The 19,109-nt window shown below is 35.7% G+C and overlaps 1 protein-coding gene across 1 annotated transcript; it reads right to left on the bottom strand.

Moving 5' to 3' along the window:
* Positions 1 to 5,123: 5,123 nt before the first annotated feature.
* LOC127862840 (neuronal acetylcholine receptor subunit beta-2-like) lies at positions 5,124 to 7,027 on the bottom strand. Its single transcript, XM_052402097.1, has 2 exons — positions 6,626 to 7,027; positions 5,124 to 6,418 (listed from the first exon to the last, which is right to left on the bottom strand). The coding sequence occupies exons 1-2, from the start codon at positions 7,025 to 7,027 to the stop codon at positions 5,639 to 5,641; spliced, it is 1,182 nt and encodes a 393-aa protein (XP_052258057.1). The 3' UTR covers positions 5,124 to 5,638.
* Positions 7,028 to 19,109: the final 12,082 nt, after the last annotated feature.

Raw genomic sequence — 19,109 nt, 5'->3', positions numbered from 1 at the left:
TTAATTGAAAACAAATGTGTAAGCAATGTTGAGTTGATTTTTCACTAAATAATCGCACATCCACTACACGAAATGTTTGTTATGAAATGCACGATTATCAAAGTGCATAATGGCGTTCGCAGCTACACATTTTACTGCGTGATATCACATCATATGTGACTTATTATGATTTATGTTTGTCATCGAAACATATGGTATGTTGATATTTGATGAAGACGCAGTTTTCATTCCAATTAGCCTGTGAACTCCGCACAGGCTAATCAGGGACGACACTTTCCGCCTACATTGGATTTTTAACGAAAATTGTCATAACAGCGGAAAGTGTCGCCCCTGATTAGCCTGTGCGGACTGCACAGGCTTATCTGGGGCGACTCTTAACGCATATGCATTATGCCCAGTTTTCTAAAAACGCGACTCTAATTTTCCAATGTTCAAGAAATGTGAACTTATTTTCAACAGAGCTAAACATGTTTTAACAGCGATTTCACCATTGTCAGTGCCTAGAGATTTTCAGCCTGGGTAAAGCAACAGCGATTACTGCAAGTAATCTCTTCATATATGCTATTTGACAAGCTTTACATAAACAGTGGCATAGTTCATGTCAAAATTTACCTTGTATTCGTGAACTCAATTAGCATACATTATTCCCTTGCATTGATTCTTATATTTGCATTGGGTGCGTTCGTACACGTTTTTCACGAATAGAACGAGGTTATACAGTAAGACGGCCATTAATTAAAAGCGCCACCTCTATTTGAGATGCAGTAAACACGAGCAAATACTAAATACAAGGTTGGAATCTGAAGTGTTTGAAATACACGGATAATTCAACAGTTTGACTAGGTTTTATATGTTATTCAAAATATTTTGCATAAGTTGTTAAATCGCACATTTCAATAAGATTTAGAGAAGATTAATTCATCTACAAATATTCGGAACCTACAAGCATAACACTTTAGAAACGCCAGGACCGTTATAAGTTTTAGCAAAGGAAGTTTTATTAAGCCAAATACCCGGTACATGTTTATTTGAACATACCGGTATTTTACCTTGACATTTAGAGTAAATCTTGACAGGTAACGGCTTGCTTAAGACTCGAACAAAAAGGTGCTAAATAGCTTTGTCAAATCGCTTTGTTAATTTTCTTTGAAGTACAAACTAATGAAAAAGTGGAATCACATAGTGAATATATAATCTACAGTTCTTGACACAAATTATCTACGTTTATCAACTGTACATTAGACAATTAATTACAGTAATGGTGCCATATTGTTTAACAGGCATTAATTATCGTCTGTAACTGAGATATCTGGCTAAGTAATGCTAGTTGATTATTAACCATCATATATTCATATTATTTATGGTTGACACTGTATAATGTGTATGCAATAAATTTTGGACTAGGACTTGTATTTTGAATTTGCAAAAAAGTAATTTCACAATGACTATTTCACATAGCACTACCTCACATTTATATTGCAATAAATTCACGACCACATTGCTATAACTTCACATGAGTTTATAAGCCAACAATTATTTTGAGTTGCACGAAAAAATCTTCACAATAACGATAGTGTTATGACATTCAAATCAATATTTTAATTTTTAAATGTCACCCTTATGTTTGTATTCAGCTTATTTGAATACGTTAATAGGTATTTTTAGTTTGGAATTCACCATTCAATAAGGTGGATTTGATTGTTTCAAATATGGAAATAGTCTTAAACTTGAACTCGTCTTAAGTCAATTTGTTTATATTATTTGTTTAACTTTATTAGTTACTAATATTTAAATTTTCATTTTAATTGGGATGTATATAAGAATACCTGTAACTCTATTTTAAATTTTAAAGAACACTATACTGTTTTAAATGAAGAAGCAAATACATGTAGTTTACAACATTTGAGAACGAACTTTATCTTATACCGTCGTATTTTTGTTTGTTTTTTATCCAAAAAATATTATAAGTTATGTATATGGCGTTGATATTTAACAAAATCAAGAAAGAAAGAAACGACAATATATCTTAAAAAATATTCGGCGTAAAACCTGACTTTGAAACATAGATCTAAAATTTGCATGTTTTAAATATTTCAATTGAAAACGTATGTATAAAAAATGTATATATTTTTCACTAAATAATCGCATATCTACTACATTATATATTTGTGGTTTTTTTTAATGCAAGATTATTTAAGTGCATAATGGCATTCGCTGCTACACATTTTACTTCGTGATATCACATCATATGTCTCCTCATATAACTTATTATGATTTTTGTGTCATCGAAACATATGGTATGTGAATATTTGATGAAGGCGCAGTTTTCATTCCACACATTCAAATAACACTGTTACATCCGCGTCATGCGAACATTTGTTTTATGGCATATGCGGCTAGCGTAGCACAAGCCCAGTCGCGGACTTGCACTTCATGGGCTACGCTTTCCGCACTTGCGCAGTCTTTTCATGGGCTAAGACTTCCTTTTTTAAAAAGGCACGCAAGATTTTGGGTTATTTCCAGGTTATCCTCCTCAGTATGCATATCCTGAAAAGACTAAGCGGATGCGCATGCTGCACTGGAGCTACGCTGGCAGCATATTGCATAAGACACCTCTCCGCATGAGGCAGGTCTTTACAAATCTCATTGCGTCTTGTAGATACTTTCCGATTGAAAATTAAAGTCACACTGTATTATTTATAGCAAAATGGCAAACGTTGGTAGCCAATTCCGGCTTGCAGGAAAGATTTACCTAATAAAGAAAGTAATCTCTTAAAATATGCTATTTGACAGGCTTTACATAAACAGTGGCATATTAAAAATCCAAATCGACCCTGCATTCGTGAACTCATTAGCATACATTTTAGCCTTGCAGTGATTCTTATACTGGGTGCGTTCTTACACGTTTTGCACGAATAGAACGAGGTCATAACAATACGACGGCCATTAATCAAAGGCACCACCTCTATCTGAGATGCAGTAAACACGAGCCAATACTTAATACAAGGTTGGAACCTGAATTGTTTGAAATACACGGATAATTCTACAGTGTGTCTAGGTTTTATATGATTTTCAACATATTTTGCATAAGTTGTAAAATCGCAAAATTCAGTACGATTCAGCGGAGATTAATTCATCTACACATGTTCGGAACCTTCAAGCATAACCCTTTACAAACGTGAGGACCGTTATGAGTTTTAGTTTTAGTTTTATTAAACAAAATACTCGTTATATGTTTTTTGCATGTGTCACGAGCAAATGTAATTCCAGTTAATATGCGAATATACGAGTTGCTGCTTTTACAAACATTTAAGTGGAATACCACACCCAAAGTGTACTGTCGTTACTAAAACTGAGTGTCACTCCGGTAAGCTGAGATTCTGATTCCCAGCTTTTGACATAACTATTATTTTTGCGAAACTTGATGTTATTCAATTTATTTTGCTGTTATGATTATGTCAAAAAGCGGAACACCATTTAAAATAAGAATTGTTGTGTCTTTTTGTAGTACTACATTAGAAATGTCACACACATTATTTGGCATAGTAAATTTAAGTTTAACAAAGAAACATATTTTATCTATGCCAGTTAAAATAAATCTGGTGGTTACAAGGTAGAAATCCAAATCCGTCTTTTTCGCTTTAAAATTTAAAAATAATCGCGTTTGTCGAAATGGACGTATACGTTTAGAAATCCTACTTTCGGTTTTAAAAGCGGTACCGTTTGAAAAATAATAAATTACTTTCTAACTAGGCTTTAGATTTTATTTTATCTATGCCAATTAGAACACATATGGTGGTTACAAGGTAAAAATTCGTTTTTTTTGCGCTTTAAAACTTAAAAATAATCGCGTTTGTCGAAATGAAAGGACTTATACGTCTACAAATGCTTCTTTCAGTTTTATGATGAGCAACAAACACTGAAAAGCATGAACCTGAACAGACGACGGGTTACGAGTTGGCTGTTCTGGTTTTATGCTGTTTGCACATAGTCATTTCACTTCTAAAAGAAAAAGGTTAAAGATGATTTTTAGAAATCTCACTCGGTGTCAGAGGGGATCAAACTGGGACATTTTTACAGGTAGATACCATATCCAATATGCCCGCAAAACTTTCTGCACCGGTAATCAATAAGTAGAATAATTGATGATTCTGTCCTTGTAACTTGGTAACTTATTTACGAAAACAATGTTAAACTCATTTTTTGCTATTGTCCTCTGAATAAACATAATATATCTGCATGCACATCGAACTAAAGGTCACTTAATTTACTTGATTTCAGTAACTATGTTGCATGTTAACTTTTCAACATCTAAAGGTCTTAAAACAATAACATCAAATTTCACATTGTTTAGGTTAATTATAGAGGCTTAAATTGTACTATGACATCACTCATACATGTGACTATGTCACATGGTGAGAAAATGGTGCGGCCAGTCCGGAACTCGAACCCGGGACCCATCGCCAACAGGGCAAATCTGAGACAACGCTTTACCCAGATGCATTAAGCCCAGTTTTCCCAGAACGAGGCTTGTATTTTTATATTGTTTGTTATTGAATATCTTGATTATTGCATTTTTTTCTATAACGGCAAATACTCGCTGACCATAGCAGCTATCTCCAAAAAATGTTTTCAAAATTAATGATATCTAAACTAAAACCATTCTTTGGAAATTAAAAGGGTATCGTCACAACCATGTATCCTCCATAGATATGGCGTAATGAAAAGTTGGGTGTCATCTGGTCGCCATTATAATCGACTTCTTAAAACTGCACAGTTGTTTTTAAAAATAATTATTTGTAAACTATATGTTCACCTGCTGTCACAATATATGTATAATTTTTTATGCGACCTGCGAAAAAAAAAATTGGTTGGTTTCTTTTCTGTAAAGATTTAAAATTTAAGTTAATGTCAGTTAAATAAATAATCCATTGGCACGGAATATGACTCGTATATAAATAAGACTCGTTTAACGCGAAGTGTTTTAAAGAAGGCATAACTTTGTACATATTTAGGTCTGTTAAATGCGGATTGTTTGATCGGCCCTTCAGCCTCCGTTTACTTGATTGCCAAGTAATCGAAACAGCTCCGCGTAAATCGAAAGAGAAAGAAAACAACATACATTTCGCTAAACGTTTATTTTGTATGCAAGCCCTTGCGAGACTTTGTTACAGATCAAAATGAAACACATGATACAACGATACACCTCATATGAACACTGTAGAAACTATTATCATAGTCAAGTATAAAAATCTATGGAAAGGAATGTTTCCAATTGATTCAAATTAATACATAAATCAACATTGTTTCATTTATAAATTTACTAAAAATAGTAATAGTAAAAATAGTATTCCGACGAAAATAACAGCAAACCACCATTGAGGTGCACCATAGCTAATCGCTAGCATTGGACCTACTGTTGCGTAACAATTACTATACATGTGCTAAACTAAATTTTAAAATATAAAACAACAAGATGGTGTCAACATGAAACATATCAATGTTAATGTAAATTTGCTAGATTGAGCACTATAATTTAAAATTATATTTTACATGTCATATTTAATTACATACTTACTTTCAAATTTATGTGTCATTGTTTGGAAACATTCAATAAAATGTGTTTACTGTTACACTTTCATAGGGTTACATTGTGGTAAATCGTAAACATAAAGCAGAGCGTGTCAGTTAGTAAAATAAGAACGAAAAACACGAAGAATACTTTATCCAAGGCAACGCTAACATCTACCCACGTAATTTCCACGAATGCGCTACTCGTTTCATCGTCGCGCTTTTCTGCCCTCGGGCGTTTTGTGTTCTCCGGACCATCTGAAGACAAACCCCCGTAAATATATATTGGTCGGTCCATCATTACTTTACGAGTGCATGTCGGGTACGGCATTACATAATAATTGTGGGAACCACAGTACTTTGCCGGTTCTGTCCTCTCAAACGTGTCATCAGCGCTCCGATTAATCGTGTATGAATTGCCTGGCGCTGTCCGCCGAGCACAACCGCAGCTAAGACACCTGGCAATTGCTCTCCACACGGCCCCCGGCTGCTTGTCCCTTCTGTGGTACAAGTGCTGACTGCATATGACGGCGAGCGTGATGGCGACGCTGATGACGAGCACCGACAACAGATAGTAACTGAACACCGACATCGGGCTCGAGTTCTTCGGGAGGTTGTCTCCCACCAGTGTTAAGAAGACAGCAATTGATAGCAGCACCGTCAGACAGTAAGAGATGCGCTCTCCGCGCTCAGTGGGTATCAAAAAGACCAGGATATTCAAAACAGACATGAATATCAGTGGAAGTATCACATTTACTATCACAAATCGCGGCTTTCTCTCAACCTCAATCTCGAACACCAATATGTAATTGTCCACTTGTGTTCCCACACTGGAACTCACGATATCCTATGCGCCATTCTCAGGGTAGTCAGTCCACGCGTCGCCTTCGTATGGAAACAAGTTGATCTTACTGGAGTCGTAAAAATTGGCCGGCATGAACTCAAACCTGCATGTCTGTTTATCCCATGGATAGAAAGTAACGTCGACAGTGCAAGATGTAGTAAACACGTTGCCAATTATATAAAAGCAAAGTCCCAAGTCAGTTACACTCACTGTATGCCAATCCTGAGAGATACGGTCTATTTTCTTGACACTGTTAGCCAGCATCAGTTGCGGAGTCCAAATCATGTTGACGTCAATATTGAGGCTTTCAATACCACCATAATCCTTGGGGTCCCAAAAAAGTCGCTCATCGTACCATGCAAAGCTAAAAATGCCCGTAAACGATATTTTCTCGGCGACTTCATTAAAATCTTGAATCGAGATGAGCTCTAACCCAGTATATACAACAACTGGTTTCGACTGGTTTAACACAGGCCGGAACATTTTGTTGTAATCCAGCATTAAGTTGCTGAACAAACGTTCAGCATCCGTGATCATCTGAGCGTGAAGTCCTCTGTTTGACGTCATCAGTACCGTCAGCGTAGTCGCAAGAGCGAAGCAGATTGGCACCATCATTAGTCTATAAAATGTAATTAAATTATCTAAATAACTTGCACAATCCTCTTGAATAACGTTATGGGCATTTGAATCGAAGTCACCAACAGTCATTAAAAATTCGAACCATGCTACCAGGAACTCGTTGAGACTCTTCACGATGTATAAGACCTCGAAAAATAGGTGCATGTACAATAACTCTGAAAATATTGTGATTTTATACCTATTCACGACCTTGCAAAAAGTTTTCGGACACCCACTTTTTTGCTAAAATAATCATTGTTTGTGACTTAATTTTCGGATACGGGCGTTTTCGTCTATCATGATATGATAATACATTTTACAAAAGATTTAAGTACTGTATTCGCGTATATTGTAACACTTCGATCATGGATTTTTATAAACGGATTAAGGCCGTCTGATGGAAATGGACCAGCATTTAAATGATATCTTTCTATTAAGGAAGCAGTATCTTTAATGTTTTTATTTTTTCATTTTATATCATTTCAGGAAAGAGTTAGTAAACATGTTAGTTGTATTCGTTTTCGAAGTAGAAACACTATAGCGCATTGAGTGATTTTATTTCAATATAACTATTTTTGGACATTTAACTTTTGTCTCTACATTTTCGGACAGCGAAATTGTTGGAATATTTTCCGTATCTAAATTTTCGGACAAGAAAAAATTAATTACTTTCATGTGTAAGAATTAAAGTAATTACAGTAAATAATATATCCCAAATTTTATTATTAACTAAAGCCACGACTCGCTACACTAAGTGTGTCTGACAACATCGAATTATATCAAAGTATTGCTTATATTGCTTACAAATAATATAACACAATTACCGTTGTATGCTATTACGCGAAAATATGCTATGTCAAACGTCGGCTTTTCCCATTGTGCATTAATGGAATAAATAGATTATTAATAAAATTTTCATAACAATGTGAAATTACCTGTTCACATCAAAATAACGTAAAAATTAATCGTACCTTACTCGTAAACACTGCTAAATGGTATTAGTTTTTTTTAAATCGAAGACAAACAGTTAGTTTCTATCACAGGCGCAGAACTGAAAAGCATAAATATGACTGACTGACTAATGGGGTTATTTACCCTCGGGACTTCCGTTAAAAACCATTGCCCGAGCACACTGCTTAACATAGAACTCTGTATAAAATAGCCGAGAACGGCCATAAAATGGACAGCCCGATTTTACTGGGCTGTACCATTGGTATAAATATAAAACTTTGCAGTGTTGGTGCGGTGCCTTAATAAAAATCTATTGGTTTAAAAATATATAACTTTTATATGAAGCGTTAAAAAGACGCAGTACTTTACAGTGGATATGCCTATCGCTGTTAAAAAGCGGCGTTTTAATTGGTTGATGCGCTTATAGAACGATGGCGCTGATTGGCCGAAATTTCTTATTACGGATTGCCAGTAGGTCAATCCGTTTTATAAATAGATTTTCCCACGGCTGAATTTGTAAAAAACCCTTATATGTTAAGGGCAATAACTTGCGTGTCTCCAAACGGTCACCTTCATAGGGCCACATAAAAATTAAGGGTAAGACAATGTACTTTACAGTTAAAAATGAGACACAGACAGCTAAATTTGTACAAGATGTACAATATTTACAATATGTACAGGACTATATGCATTTATATATTTAAAATACATGTTGCCACCCTGGAGGGTTGAAAGAAGGAGAGATTTTTGGAAGTGTAGGCCGATGTGGGTGGGGGAAAAGAGGAGCCAGCAGAGGTGGTGTCACTCAGTTGTACTAAGGGAGGTAATTGTGATGATGGAGTCTACAATGGTTGTTTCCCCTGGACCAGAGGGAGTGCACGGTAAATGAAAAATAGTTTGTATACTATTGAAGGAAAATTGATAATGGTAAGATGTAAAATGGTAAAAAGACCAAATATTACCTAGATGCGTTAAGATAAACCCAAAAAGCTCTAATCTATCCAATATTATTAGTATACTGATGATAACATTGGAGGAAATAATACTAAAGTACCTTATATGGTATCCAAAATGACAATTAGACAGTAAAACCGAGGCAATTTGCTATATAAAATAGTAATTTAATATAAAAATTAGGATATTTGCTATAAAAGTAGTAATTTTAACATGAGTTAATGCAATAACACTAAAATTAAGGCAATTTGCTATATAAAATAGCAGTTTTCACAAAAATAAGGAAATTGCTACACAAGATAGCAGTTATAATAATCCTTAATGTTCTCCAAGGTACAAAATTAGTAGTTTCAACAAGGTCGACAATAATTTGTCCCAAATAGGGCTAAATAGGTGTTTATAATGGTATAAGGCCCTGCACCGTGCACTCCAGTCCGACATGGTTCTTCGAGTTTGAAGGGGAAAGGGTGGGGTGTCAAAGAGGAAGGGAGGGGGTGCAATGCAGCCAACATTCCCAGGTTACTGGACAGCCTCGTCCTTTCTTGTAGTAAGAAATGCCATAAAATATGATTATATTAAAAAACTGAAAAATGTAAATGGTGGACTAACGTCATACTCTCATAAAAAATGTATTAAAATAAAGAAGACCAGGTCAATGCCATTGGCCTGATTTAGAAAGGGAGGGGTAGAACAATAAACCCATTAAAAACTAAAAAAAAAGGTTGTGTAAAAGCGACACAAATCCAACACAATTATTTGATTACATCAGGTTTGTGCAGAGATTACACATTTTTAAAAGAAAACAGTCACAAGACTGTATAATTAGGTGGGTGTTGGCTGCTCTCCTTCCCCCAATGACCTAGATTTTGTCAGTTATTTGACAATCTAGTAAGTATTTGGCGAGGGCAGAGAAGACCGGGCCCCCAGCTGCTCCCTTGGGGTCTAGCACGTTGGTAAGGTTAAAAACTAGTCCATGGGAGTGCAATGCAGCTTCGAGGTGGTCCCTCTGCGCCTTATGGTTAGGACAGTGTAGCAGCATGTGGGGCGCAGTGAGAGGTTCCTGGCACCTAGGACATGCAGGGTCTATACCGAGGACATACTTTCCTGCGCCACCGGGTAATAGGGTGGTTCCCATCCTCAGGCGCGTGATGGCTCTGTCAAGCGCAATGCTTGCTGAGTATCTGTCAGGCGGCCTGAGGGTTTTCGCAGGTCTAGTAAAAGTATGTCGACGGGAAGACAAATTGTCGGTCCGGATATTCCACTCGCCCAAAACAAATTTCTTTGTCAGGGAGTAGATCTCAGAAGGTGCCAGGGGTTCCCCAACATCTACGGCCCCCCTCATGAGGCCCTCTTTGGCCCCCCTGTCGGCCTGTTCATTCCCACTGATGTTGACATGTGCTGGACACCATACTAATGTGACCTTTAAAGATTTATCTAGGCACTGTTGATGAAGTTCCAAAATGCTAGCTAAAATATCAGGCCTAGATCTGCTATTTCTGTTTTTTATGGACTCAAGAGATGACATTGAGTCTGATAAAATAGCAGTTTTAGTAGGTTTATTGACCAATATCCAGCACAGGGAGAATTTAATTGCCAAAAGTTCTGCTGTAAAAATAGAGAGATTGTTGCTGAGCCTGTGCGTTTTACTAATGTTTTTTGAAGGGATTACATAAGAGTTGGCTACCAAACCAGAGTTAGGGCATTTGGAGCCGTCAGTGTAGATTTTTAGATGCTCAGCATACATATTATCTATAAGAGAGAGAGCTTCTGACTTGATGAGTTGTGGCAAGTCAGTTTTCGTAATTTTATTAGAGAGTGATAGGTCAACATCAATGGGTCCAAGCGTCCAGGGGGGGACCTTGGAGGGCCTCAGGTCTGCTACATGTACCTTGTCGAGACCGGCCTCCTCAACCAGGGTCCTAATACTCGCATAAATATGAAACGCACAGGCTATGATTTATACCCAGATTCAGCCGTAACATTTTTTAATTAAAAAAAAACTGTCGGACAGCTTTGGCCATTTGAGAAGCCAATCAAAAATGAGTGATTGGTTAAGCATATTTATCTTGACATTTAGTGTAAATCTTGACAGGTAACGGCTTGCTTAAGACTCGAACAAAAAGGTGCTAAAAAGCTTTGCCAAATCGCTTTGTTAATTTTCTTTGAAGTACAAACTAATGACAAGGTAAAATCACACAGTTATTGACACCAATTATCTACGTTTATCAACTGTACAACAGACAAATAATTACAGTCATGGTGCCCTATTGTTGTACAGGCATTAATTTTCTATCTATCTATATCTATCTATACTGTCTATACTGCACGAAAAAAATCTTCACAATAACGATACTATTATTACATTCTATGGAAGCATATTTGTGCCACTACTTACCAGATGTAATAACGTGAAAATAATGGCGGATTTCGCGAAAAAAACACGTTTTTCTCGATAACAGATAAATGTTCACGAAAAGAAAATAAATTATGTTAACACGAATTTTTCCCTGTTAGTGCTCTAAACTGCCACCACATAAAGATAAATTAAAGTTTTTACGAAAATAAATCACTTATCTCCAAAACAGATAACTTTTCATGAAACCTTACTTTTCGTGAAAACTTTTCACGAAACCTTAAAAAATTCGCGAAAATTGCCAGATCTAAAAATAGATGCACTTCAGAGCCTTTAACGTGAATACCTAACGTGGTGTTCTACGCGTGGTTTGTTAGTATGTTTTAATTAACTTATACAAAATAGATCTATTAATTGTATAATATAGTGATATTAATTGTTATTAAACATGTTTGAAATGTGTTTGTTCTACACTTCTTTTATAAATATAATTTGGGAAGGCACGTATTCATAAAAATCAATGTTTTCATTGGTAAACTTATATTTTTTGTTACAGCTGTCCCAGAGCTTTTTTTTTTACTTTTTGCTGTGTCTGAGGCACTTTATAAAACCTTGTTAGACCTAAATTATTTAACATGAAGTGTTAAAAGTGTTAGTATGGTCTTTTGTGAGTGTTTTTGTTTTTTTCTTTTCAGAGTATTACCTATCCTAGAATTCCAACATGCCAGATTTTCAGAGATAGATATTGCGATACCTTTTTAGACTGTGAGCACATGCTGTGCTACGTTTGCAGCTGCAAAGAAAGGGGTTCGATATGCCCCATTTGCAAGTGTCAGTACAACATGTCAAAAAACGGTTTTACTTAATAAAACTATATTTCTTGGACTGATTTATGGCGAGGGAGTAGTTGGGTACGATTGATTAACCAATGAAAACCCAGCTGGTTTTTTTTATACAGCAGTAACCAAGCTCATACTATGTACTATGTAGTTTTAATCAATATTTAATGAAAAGTATTAAGAAATACCCAAGGAGGGTGACACTCATGATATTATGATGTTTTTTCATTATTTTGGAAATTAGGTTTTACACACTTAAGCACAAAGTATTTCTTCTTTTGATTTTCTTGCTGTCCTGTTGGTAAATAGTTTTACATAGACTTATTTAGCGCCATCTTGGCCTTGTATATTTGACTTGAGGGTTTTAAACATGAGATGTCAGCATATATGTTCATGTATACTTGTGTACTGTTGGATTGTGTTTTATAATTGCTATGTTTTTACAATTCTTATAGAGCACTTAAGGGTATCTTAAGTGTGGGTATTAATTTGTTCAAATTTGGATATTGATTTCAAATTTCTAAATGTCAGATTGACATTACATTGGTAAATATTTGGATATTTTTATATATAACATAGTTTGTTGAAATTTTTCCAGATTTCATTTTTTACACAATGAAAGTGTATATTTTGGCAATAGTGTCAAATGAACAAATTTATGACAATGGAAGTCATTTTTGATAAGGCTGAAAATAATGAATATTGTAAAATTAACTATAAAATACATTTTCAATTCATCCAAACATTGCTTGATAGCTGGTAGAAATATTCCTGCTAATGAAAAGGAAACTGTGTCCCTTTATGTAAAACGGTAATTTTTTTAGAATTTTATTCTTGAGAACAAAGTTAAAACTTAAGTTTTCTGATAAAAAATGTATTCTTTTAGTAACTTTTAATACAATGTTAATGTATACTTTTAGTAACATTTTAATAAAAAAAAAGCAAATACCAATGAACATAAATGTTATACATTGTCATCTTTGAGATTATTAAATAAAGCTTACTCAGTTTAAAAGGCCTGTCTGTGAAGAGTTTGAAATAGTTCTGTATTACACACATTTTCAAGTTTTTTTCGCATTTTATATCCTTCAGTTTAAGTTGTTATCCCCCCTGATAGGTCAGAGGGGGATATGGGAATCGCGATCGTCCGTCCCTCTGTGTGTCCGTCCCTTTTTTGTCCGGATCATAACTCTGCCATTTATCACTTATCAAATTTCACTCATCCTGCAACGAAGGCTCCCTACTATTAGACGATGTGTCTCGCCGTAAATTAAGATTGCTACCCCCAAGATCAATGTCACACTTATATGTCAAATGTCCATATATGACAATATGATAGTGTTTCGCGTCCAGAGCATAATTTCGTCATTTATCAAGCAAATTTCTTTTAACTTGGCAAAAGTGATCCCCATCATAAGACGATATGTCGCGCTTTACAAACCAGGGGCCCTACCTCCAAGGTCAAGGTCACTCTTATAGGTCAAATATCTATTTATGACAATATGATACAGTTTTTGGTGTCCGAAGCATAACTTTGTCATTTATCAAGCAAATTTTAATTAACTTGGCTCAAATGTTCCCCATTATTTGATGATGAGTGGCACATAACAACCATGTCCCTTTCTTCAAAGTCAAGGTCACACTAATAGGTCAAATATCTATATATGACTATATGATATAATGTTTTGTGTCCGAAACATAACATCTTCATTTATCAAGCAAATTTCATCTAACTTGGCACAAATGTTCCCCATCATTTGCCTATTTGTCGCGCTTAACACCCAGGTTCCTACCCCCAATTTCAAGGTCACACTTATAGGTCAACTGTCCATATATGCCAATATGATAGTGTTTCGCGTCCAGAGCATAATTTCGTCATTTATCAAGCAAATTTCTTTTAACTTGGCAAAAGTGATCCCATCATAAGACGATATGTCGCGCTTTACAAACCAGGGTCCCTACCTCCAAGGTCAAGGTCACTCTTATAGGTCAAATATCTATTTATGACAATATGATACAGTTTTTGGTGTCCGAAGCATAACTTTGTCATTTATCAAGCAAATTTTAATTAACTTGGCTCAAATGTTCCCCATTATTTGATGATGAGTGGCACATAACAACCATGTCCCATTCTTCAAAGTCAAGGTCACACTAATAGGTCAAATGTCTATATATGACTATATGATATAATGTTTTGTGTCCGAAACATAACATCTTCATTTATCAAGCAAATTTCATCTAACTTGGCACAAATGTCCCCATCATTTGCCTATTTGTCGCGCTTAACACCCAGGTTCCTACCCCCAATTTCAAGGTCACACTTATAGGTCAACTGTCCATATATGACAATATGATAAAGTGTTTCGTATCCGGGGCATAACTTCGTCATTTATCAAGCGAATTTCATTTAGCTTGGCACAAATGTCACCCATAATTAAACGATGTGTCACGTTCAACACCCAGGTCATAACCTCCAAGACCAAGGTCACACTTATAGGTCAAATGTCTATATATGACAATATGATACAATTTTTTGTGTCCAAAGCATAACTTCGTCATTTATTAAGCGAATTTTAATTAACGTGGCAAATATGTTACCCATCATTTGACGATGAGTAACGCTTAACACCTAGGTCCGTACCTCCAAGGTCAAAGTCACACTTATAGGTCAAATGTCTATATATGACAATATGATACAAGCTTTTGTGTCCTGAGCCTAACTTCGTCATTTATCAAGCAAATTTCATTTAACTTGGCACACATGTTTCCCATCATTAGATTATATGTTGCTTTTAACACCCAGGTCCTTACCTCCAAGATCAAGGTCACTCTTATAGGTCAAATGTCCATATATGATAATATGGAACAATGTTTCGTGTCTGGAGCATAACTTCGTCATTCTTAAGCGCATTTCATTTAACTTGGTTCTAATTTTTTTTCCCATCATTAGACTATGTGTCGCTCTTAACACCCAGGTCCCTACCTCCAAGGTCAAGGTCACTCTTATAGGTCAAATGTCCATATATGATTATATGGTACAATGTTTCGTGTCTGCAGCATAACTTCGTCATTCTTAAGCGCATTTCATTTAACTTGGTTCTAATTTTTTTTCCTATCATTAGACTATGTATCGCTCTTAACACCCAGGTCCCTACCTCCAAGGTCAAGGTCACTCTTATAGGTCAAATGTCCATATATGATTATATGGTACAATGTTTCGTGTCCGGAGCATAACTTTGTAATTTATTAAGCGCATTTCATTTAACTTGGTACTATTGTTCCCCATCATTAGACAATGTGTCGCGTTAAACACCCAGGTACCTACCTATAATGTCAAGGTCACACTTATAGGTCAAATCTCCATATATGATACAGTTTCATGTTTCATTCGTGTCTGGAGAATAACTTCGCCATCTTTCAAGTGAATTTTATTTAAATCGGCACAAAGGTTCATCATGATTGTCCAGTGTGTCATGCTTAACAGCCAGGTCCCTACCCACAAGGTCAAGGTCACACTAAGACTTATAGGTTAAATCGCTATTTATGGTACAATGTTTCATGTCCTGCCTGCGTCCATAGCACAATTTCGTCCGCGAAGTTCTTGTTTTTTGTGGGTTTTTTTCTTCTTATTTTCTTACCTTTTTGATAACATTGATTTCACATTGATTGCTATGCTGTGATATGACAAAAAGTCTGTCTTATTTTATATAAAAATTTTCTAAAATAAACAGTGTCATTATTAATTTTATTTGCCCTTGCTTGACTTAATCATGTTTATGTGTTTTAGCTCTACTTTTCGACGCATGTTGAGTTATTGTTGTCAGACCATTGTAGTTGAGGACATCAGTCTTGTTTAAGTGTGTGACTGGTGTCCTTTTTTCAACAACTATCAAAGGTTTTCACCTCTAACTTTGAACACTTGCAGCCAGTTGTGTAAACTTTGATAAAAGTTATCATTGGTTATCTTTTTCAATATCTCTGGTGTTTGGATAATTTAATTTGGATTCCAGTTGTATAAAAAGATTCACGAGACCATTACATGCTTTGGATATTGTTTTGTTGTTGATAAAGTTAACCAAGGTCTTAACCAATTTGGACAAATTTAAGCAGTGCGCAAAGATAACCGGCGGATAAGATATCCAAGTTTTATACAATGGGCTGTTGTTAACTATCAAAAGGAGAACACCAACTTGCAAGACAGATAATCCAAGAAATATTTTGGCAGAATTATACCCCATTTTCAACGTATATTTGTTCACTTAGATTTTCATTTTATAATAATAATCTAGCACTGCCCTGAGAAAAGTCGAGTGTGTGGATGTCGAACGGTTCTTGTTTAAATATCAGCTTGATTACCATCAAACAAATTCAACTAATACAGCCACCTCTTACTTACCTTTTCACTTTCGCATACTCTGTGTAGTTGTACCTTAACAAATAGTTAGTTGTACATAACTATTGATGTATTTATCCATGTTTACTGGTGTGTTTGAGGTATGTTACTCAAAGGTCAAGGTCACATGTAGACTACTGCATAATAAAAATTAGTTTGGATATGAAACACTCTTATTGTATGGCATAAAACTGCTATTCTCACCCACATTGGCGGAACAATGCAAGACGAGAAGTGCCTTATGACAACCCCTGCATTCAAGGGAACACGAGAAAATGACACCTGACAGCCCTCTGACACGACTGCAAGAAACAATGATATCAAATTTGACAGTCGTAATGAGTCAGTTTCTCTCGTTTATCTTTAGTCTTTACAGAACCGTCTCAAGGCTCACCTTGTGACGCATTGTTCATACCGTATGCCCAAAAAATTTATAACTATTTGACAGTATAAGGGCGATTACCACACATGGGCAGAACAGAAGCATTCCATCGTTCATATGACATTTGAAAGTGTTACGCAAACAGTGCAGTGATCCAGAAATTATATTTCCAGACACTCTACGCTTCGTGTAACAGTACTTCCCCCGTGACGGTATTGATTCCATATACACCGTAACCTGGTTTGTGTTTTATTTTTATTTCAGGGTGTTCATAACAAATAAAGCTAGCATTTTGGCCACATATTAAAATGATATTTTAAAGCGAAACTGAAAAATACATGTATTGTTTTATTGACACACAATCATACATGGCAATAACAACGCATACAAAGCCAACAGCTTGTTTAAAACTAGTACTTGCTCTGCTTTCAGACACAACTATATATATTAATTGACATTTTGTCAACCAATGCACAAGTTAGCCAGCTTGTAAGGAAGTATCATTTAGTTCATTTTTGTTTCATTTCCGTGTTAAACGAGGCGTTCAATGTACATGATTATTGCGGCAAAAAGCTCTGTTCCTTCTTCTCTGTTTCTAGGTGGGTATTGAAGATTCAAATCTCCGACAGCTGCTCTTGCAATTGTCAGGAACTCTTGTGATACACCAAGTTCTGGAGGGCGTTGAGAATACTCCCGTTCCACATCATTTAATTCCCTTTGGTCAACCAGTGATATTTTACAATCTCTTGCGCCATGTACTTCTGGCTGAAAGAACAACACCTCAGGTTTTCCTGCATGAAAATGAAATTCGCTTATTTCGACGAACACAATGAGTATTCCAAATATTGCAAACTTCATTCAGGTCTTTACTAATGACAAGAAGAAAACAATATCTAATGCATTCTAAGTGCACACTATCAGATGTGTCCAGTAATCCGAAATCACTCATATCTTTAAAATGGTTCATCCAGACATTTCCACACATTTCTCTAAGACTTCGCCAAAACCTCTCAATTCAGACATTTCTGTTAGATGAAACATAGACGAAGCTTTGGATCCCCTGGTACTGATCTGCGTCTGTCCATCGTAATGCCATTTGCACATCACGGACAATAGAATTTTCTATACCGCGTCACCGTAAACCCGAACTGGAATGCCATCAATTTCCCTAATGTAATCTAAATAAAAGCTAGATATGTACATCGGCAGCACCTTGTGAATCAATGAGTCCTAAAATAAGACGAACCATCTCAAATGTAGCTGCAAGTCCATGATTAATCAGGAGTCTTTGACGCATTTGCCGGTAACCAGCATTTTCACCGGAAGCTGATAACTCAAGCAATATTTCTTGAATAATTTCGTCGAGTCTGTGCTGACTTTGGCCTCTAGTCAGGCGGTAACGTCTCAAGACTCGGAAAATTGATCGTTCGCTTGTTATTGTTCCATGTCGTATGGCCATAACTCCAAGAATTTCACGTATAGAATAACCTCTCTGACGATACAAAACAATAAGCTGTGATGATGACATACCCCGATGATCGGCGTCCTGAATATCGTATGCGGGCATGATCTGGAATTACCATAAAGAAAATTAGAGATCTATTATTCAAATAAAAAATCCAATGGTCTAACAGGTGGCTTTCCAAAGGGGGAAATTGGTACTGTACCGTTTTCGACCTTTGAACTCTAAATGTGACATTGATCTGTATAGACTGTTGCATTAATGAATACAGAAAAATCGCACATCCATTTCTCACCCAGTAATTTCCATTTTTGTGTCTAAAAATAAATATGTAAAAACAGCTTCATGTATTTTCGTCAACAAAGATGCATTTACATAAAAAATAAAACAATAAAAGGAAACTTACTACTTGCTATAGTATGCACGTACACTCCAGTTCTTGGTCTGTAGGATAAAGACAATGTTCACCAATTGAAGAGCATCTATTTTTATATAACTGGCATCTTTCGCGAATTAATATTCAATATTTCATGAAGATATCTGATTTCGAGAAAAGTTATTTGTTTTGCGAAATCTTCCATTATTTTCATGAACATTTTATCTGTATGTGTTGGCAGTTTAGAGCACTAACATGCATAAATTTTTGTTAACATAATATATTTATTTACGTGAAAATTTATCTGTTTTCGCGAAAAGAATTTCTTTTTCGCGAAATCCTCCATTATTTTCATGATATTTTAAG

The sequence above is a fragment of the Dreissena polymorpha genome, chromosome 16 (assembly GCF_020536995.1).
Source record: "Dreissena polymorpha isolate Duluth1 chromosome 16, UMN_Dpol_1.0, whole genome shotgun sequence".
NCBI classification, from domain to species: domain Eukaryota; kingdom Metazoa; phylum Mollusca; class Bivalvia; order Myida; family Dreissenidae; genus Dreissena; species Dreissena polymorpha.
Note: the sequence above shows the minus strand (reverse complement) of the source record. Positions and strands in the feature narration are given on the sequence as shown.

What these genes read in the sequence shown, in the direction of transcription:
- LOC127862840 (XM_052402097.1), bottom strand. Translation starts at nt 7,027, where the DNA reads ATGGTGCCAATCTGCTTCGCTCTTGCGACTACGCTGACGGTACTGATG. An exon ending in TCTCTCAGGATTGGCATACA is followed by an intron (nt 6,419 to 6,625) that starts GTGAGTGTAACT and finishes AATGGCGCATAG; the next exon opens with GATATCGTGAGTTCCAGTGT.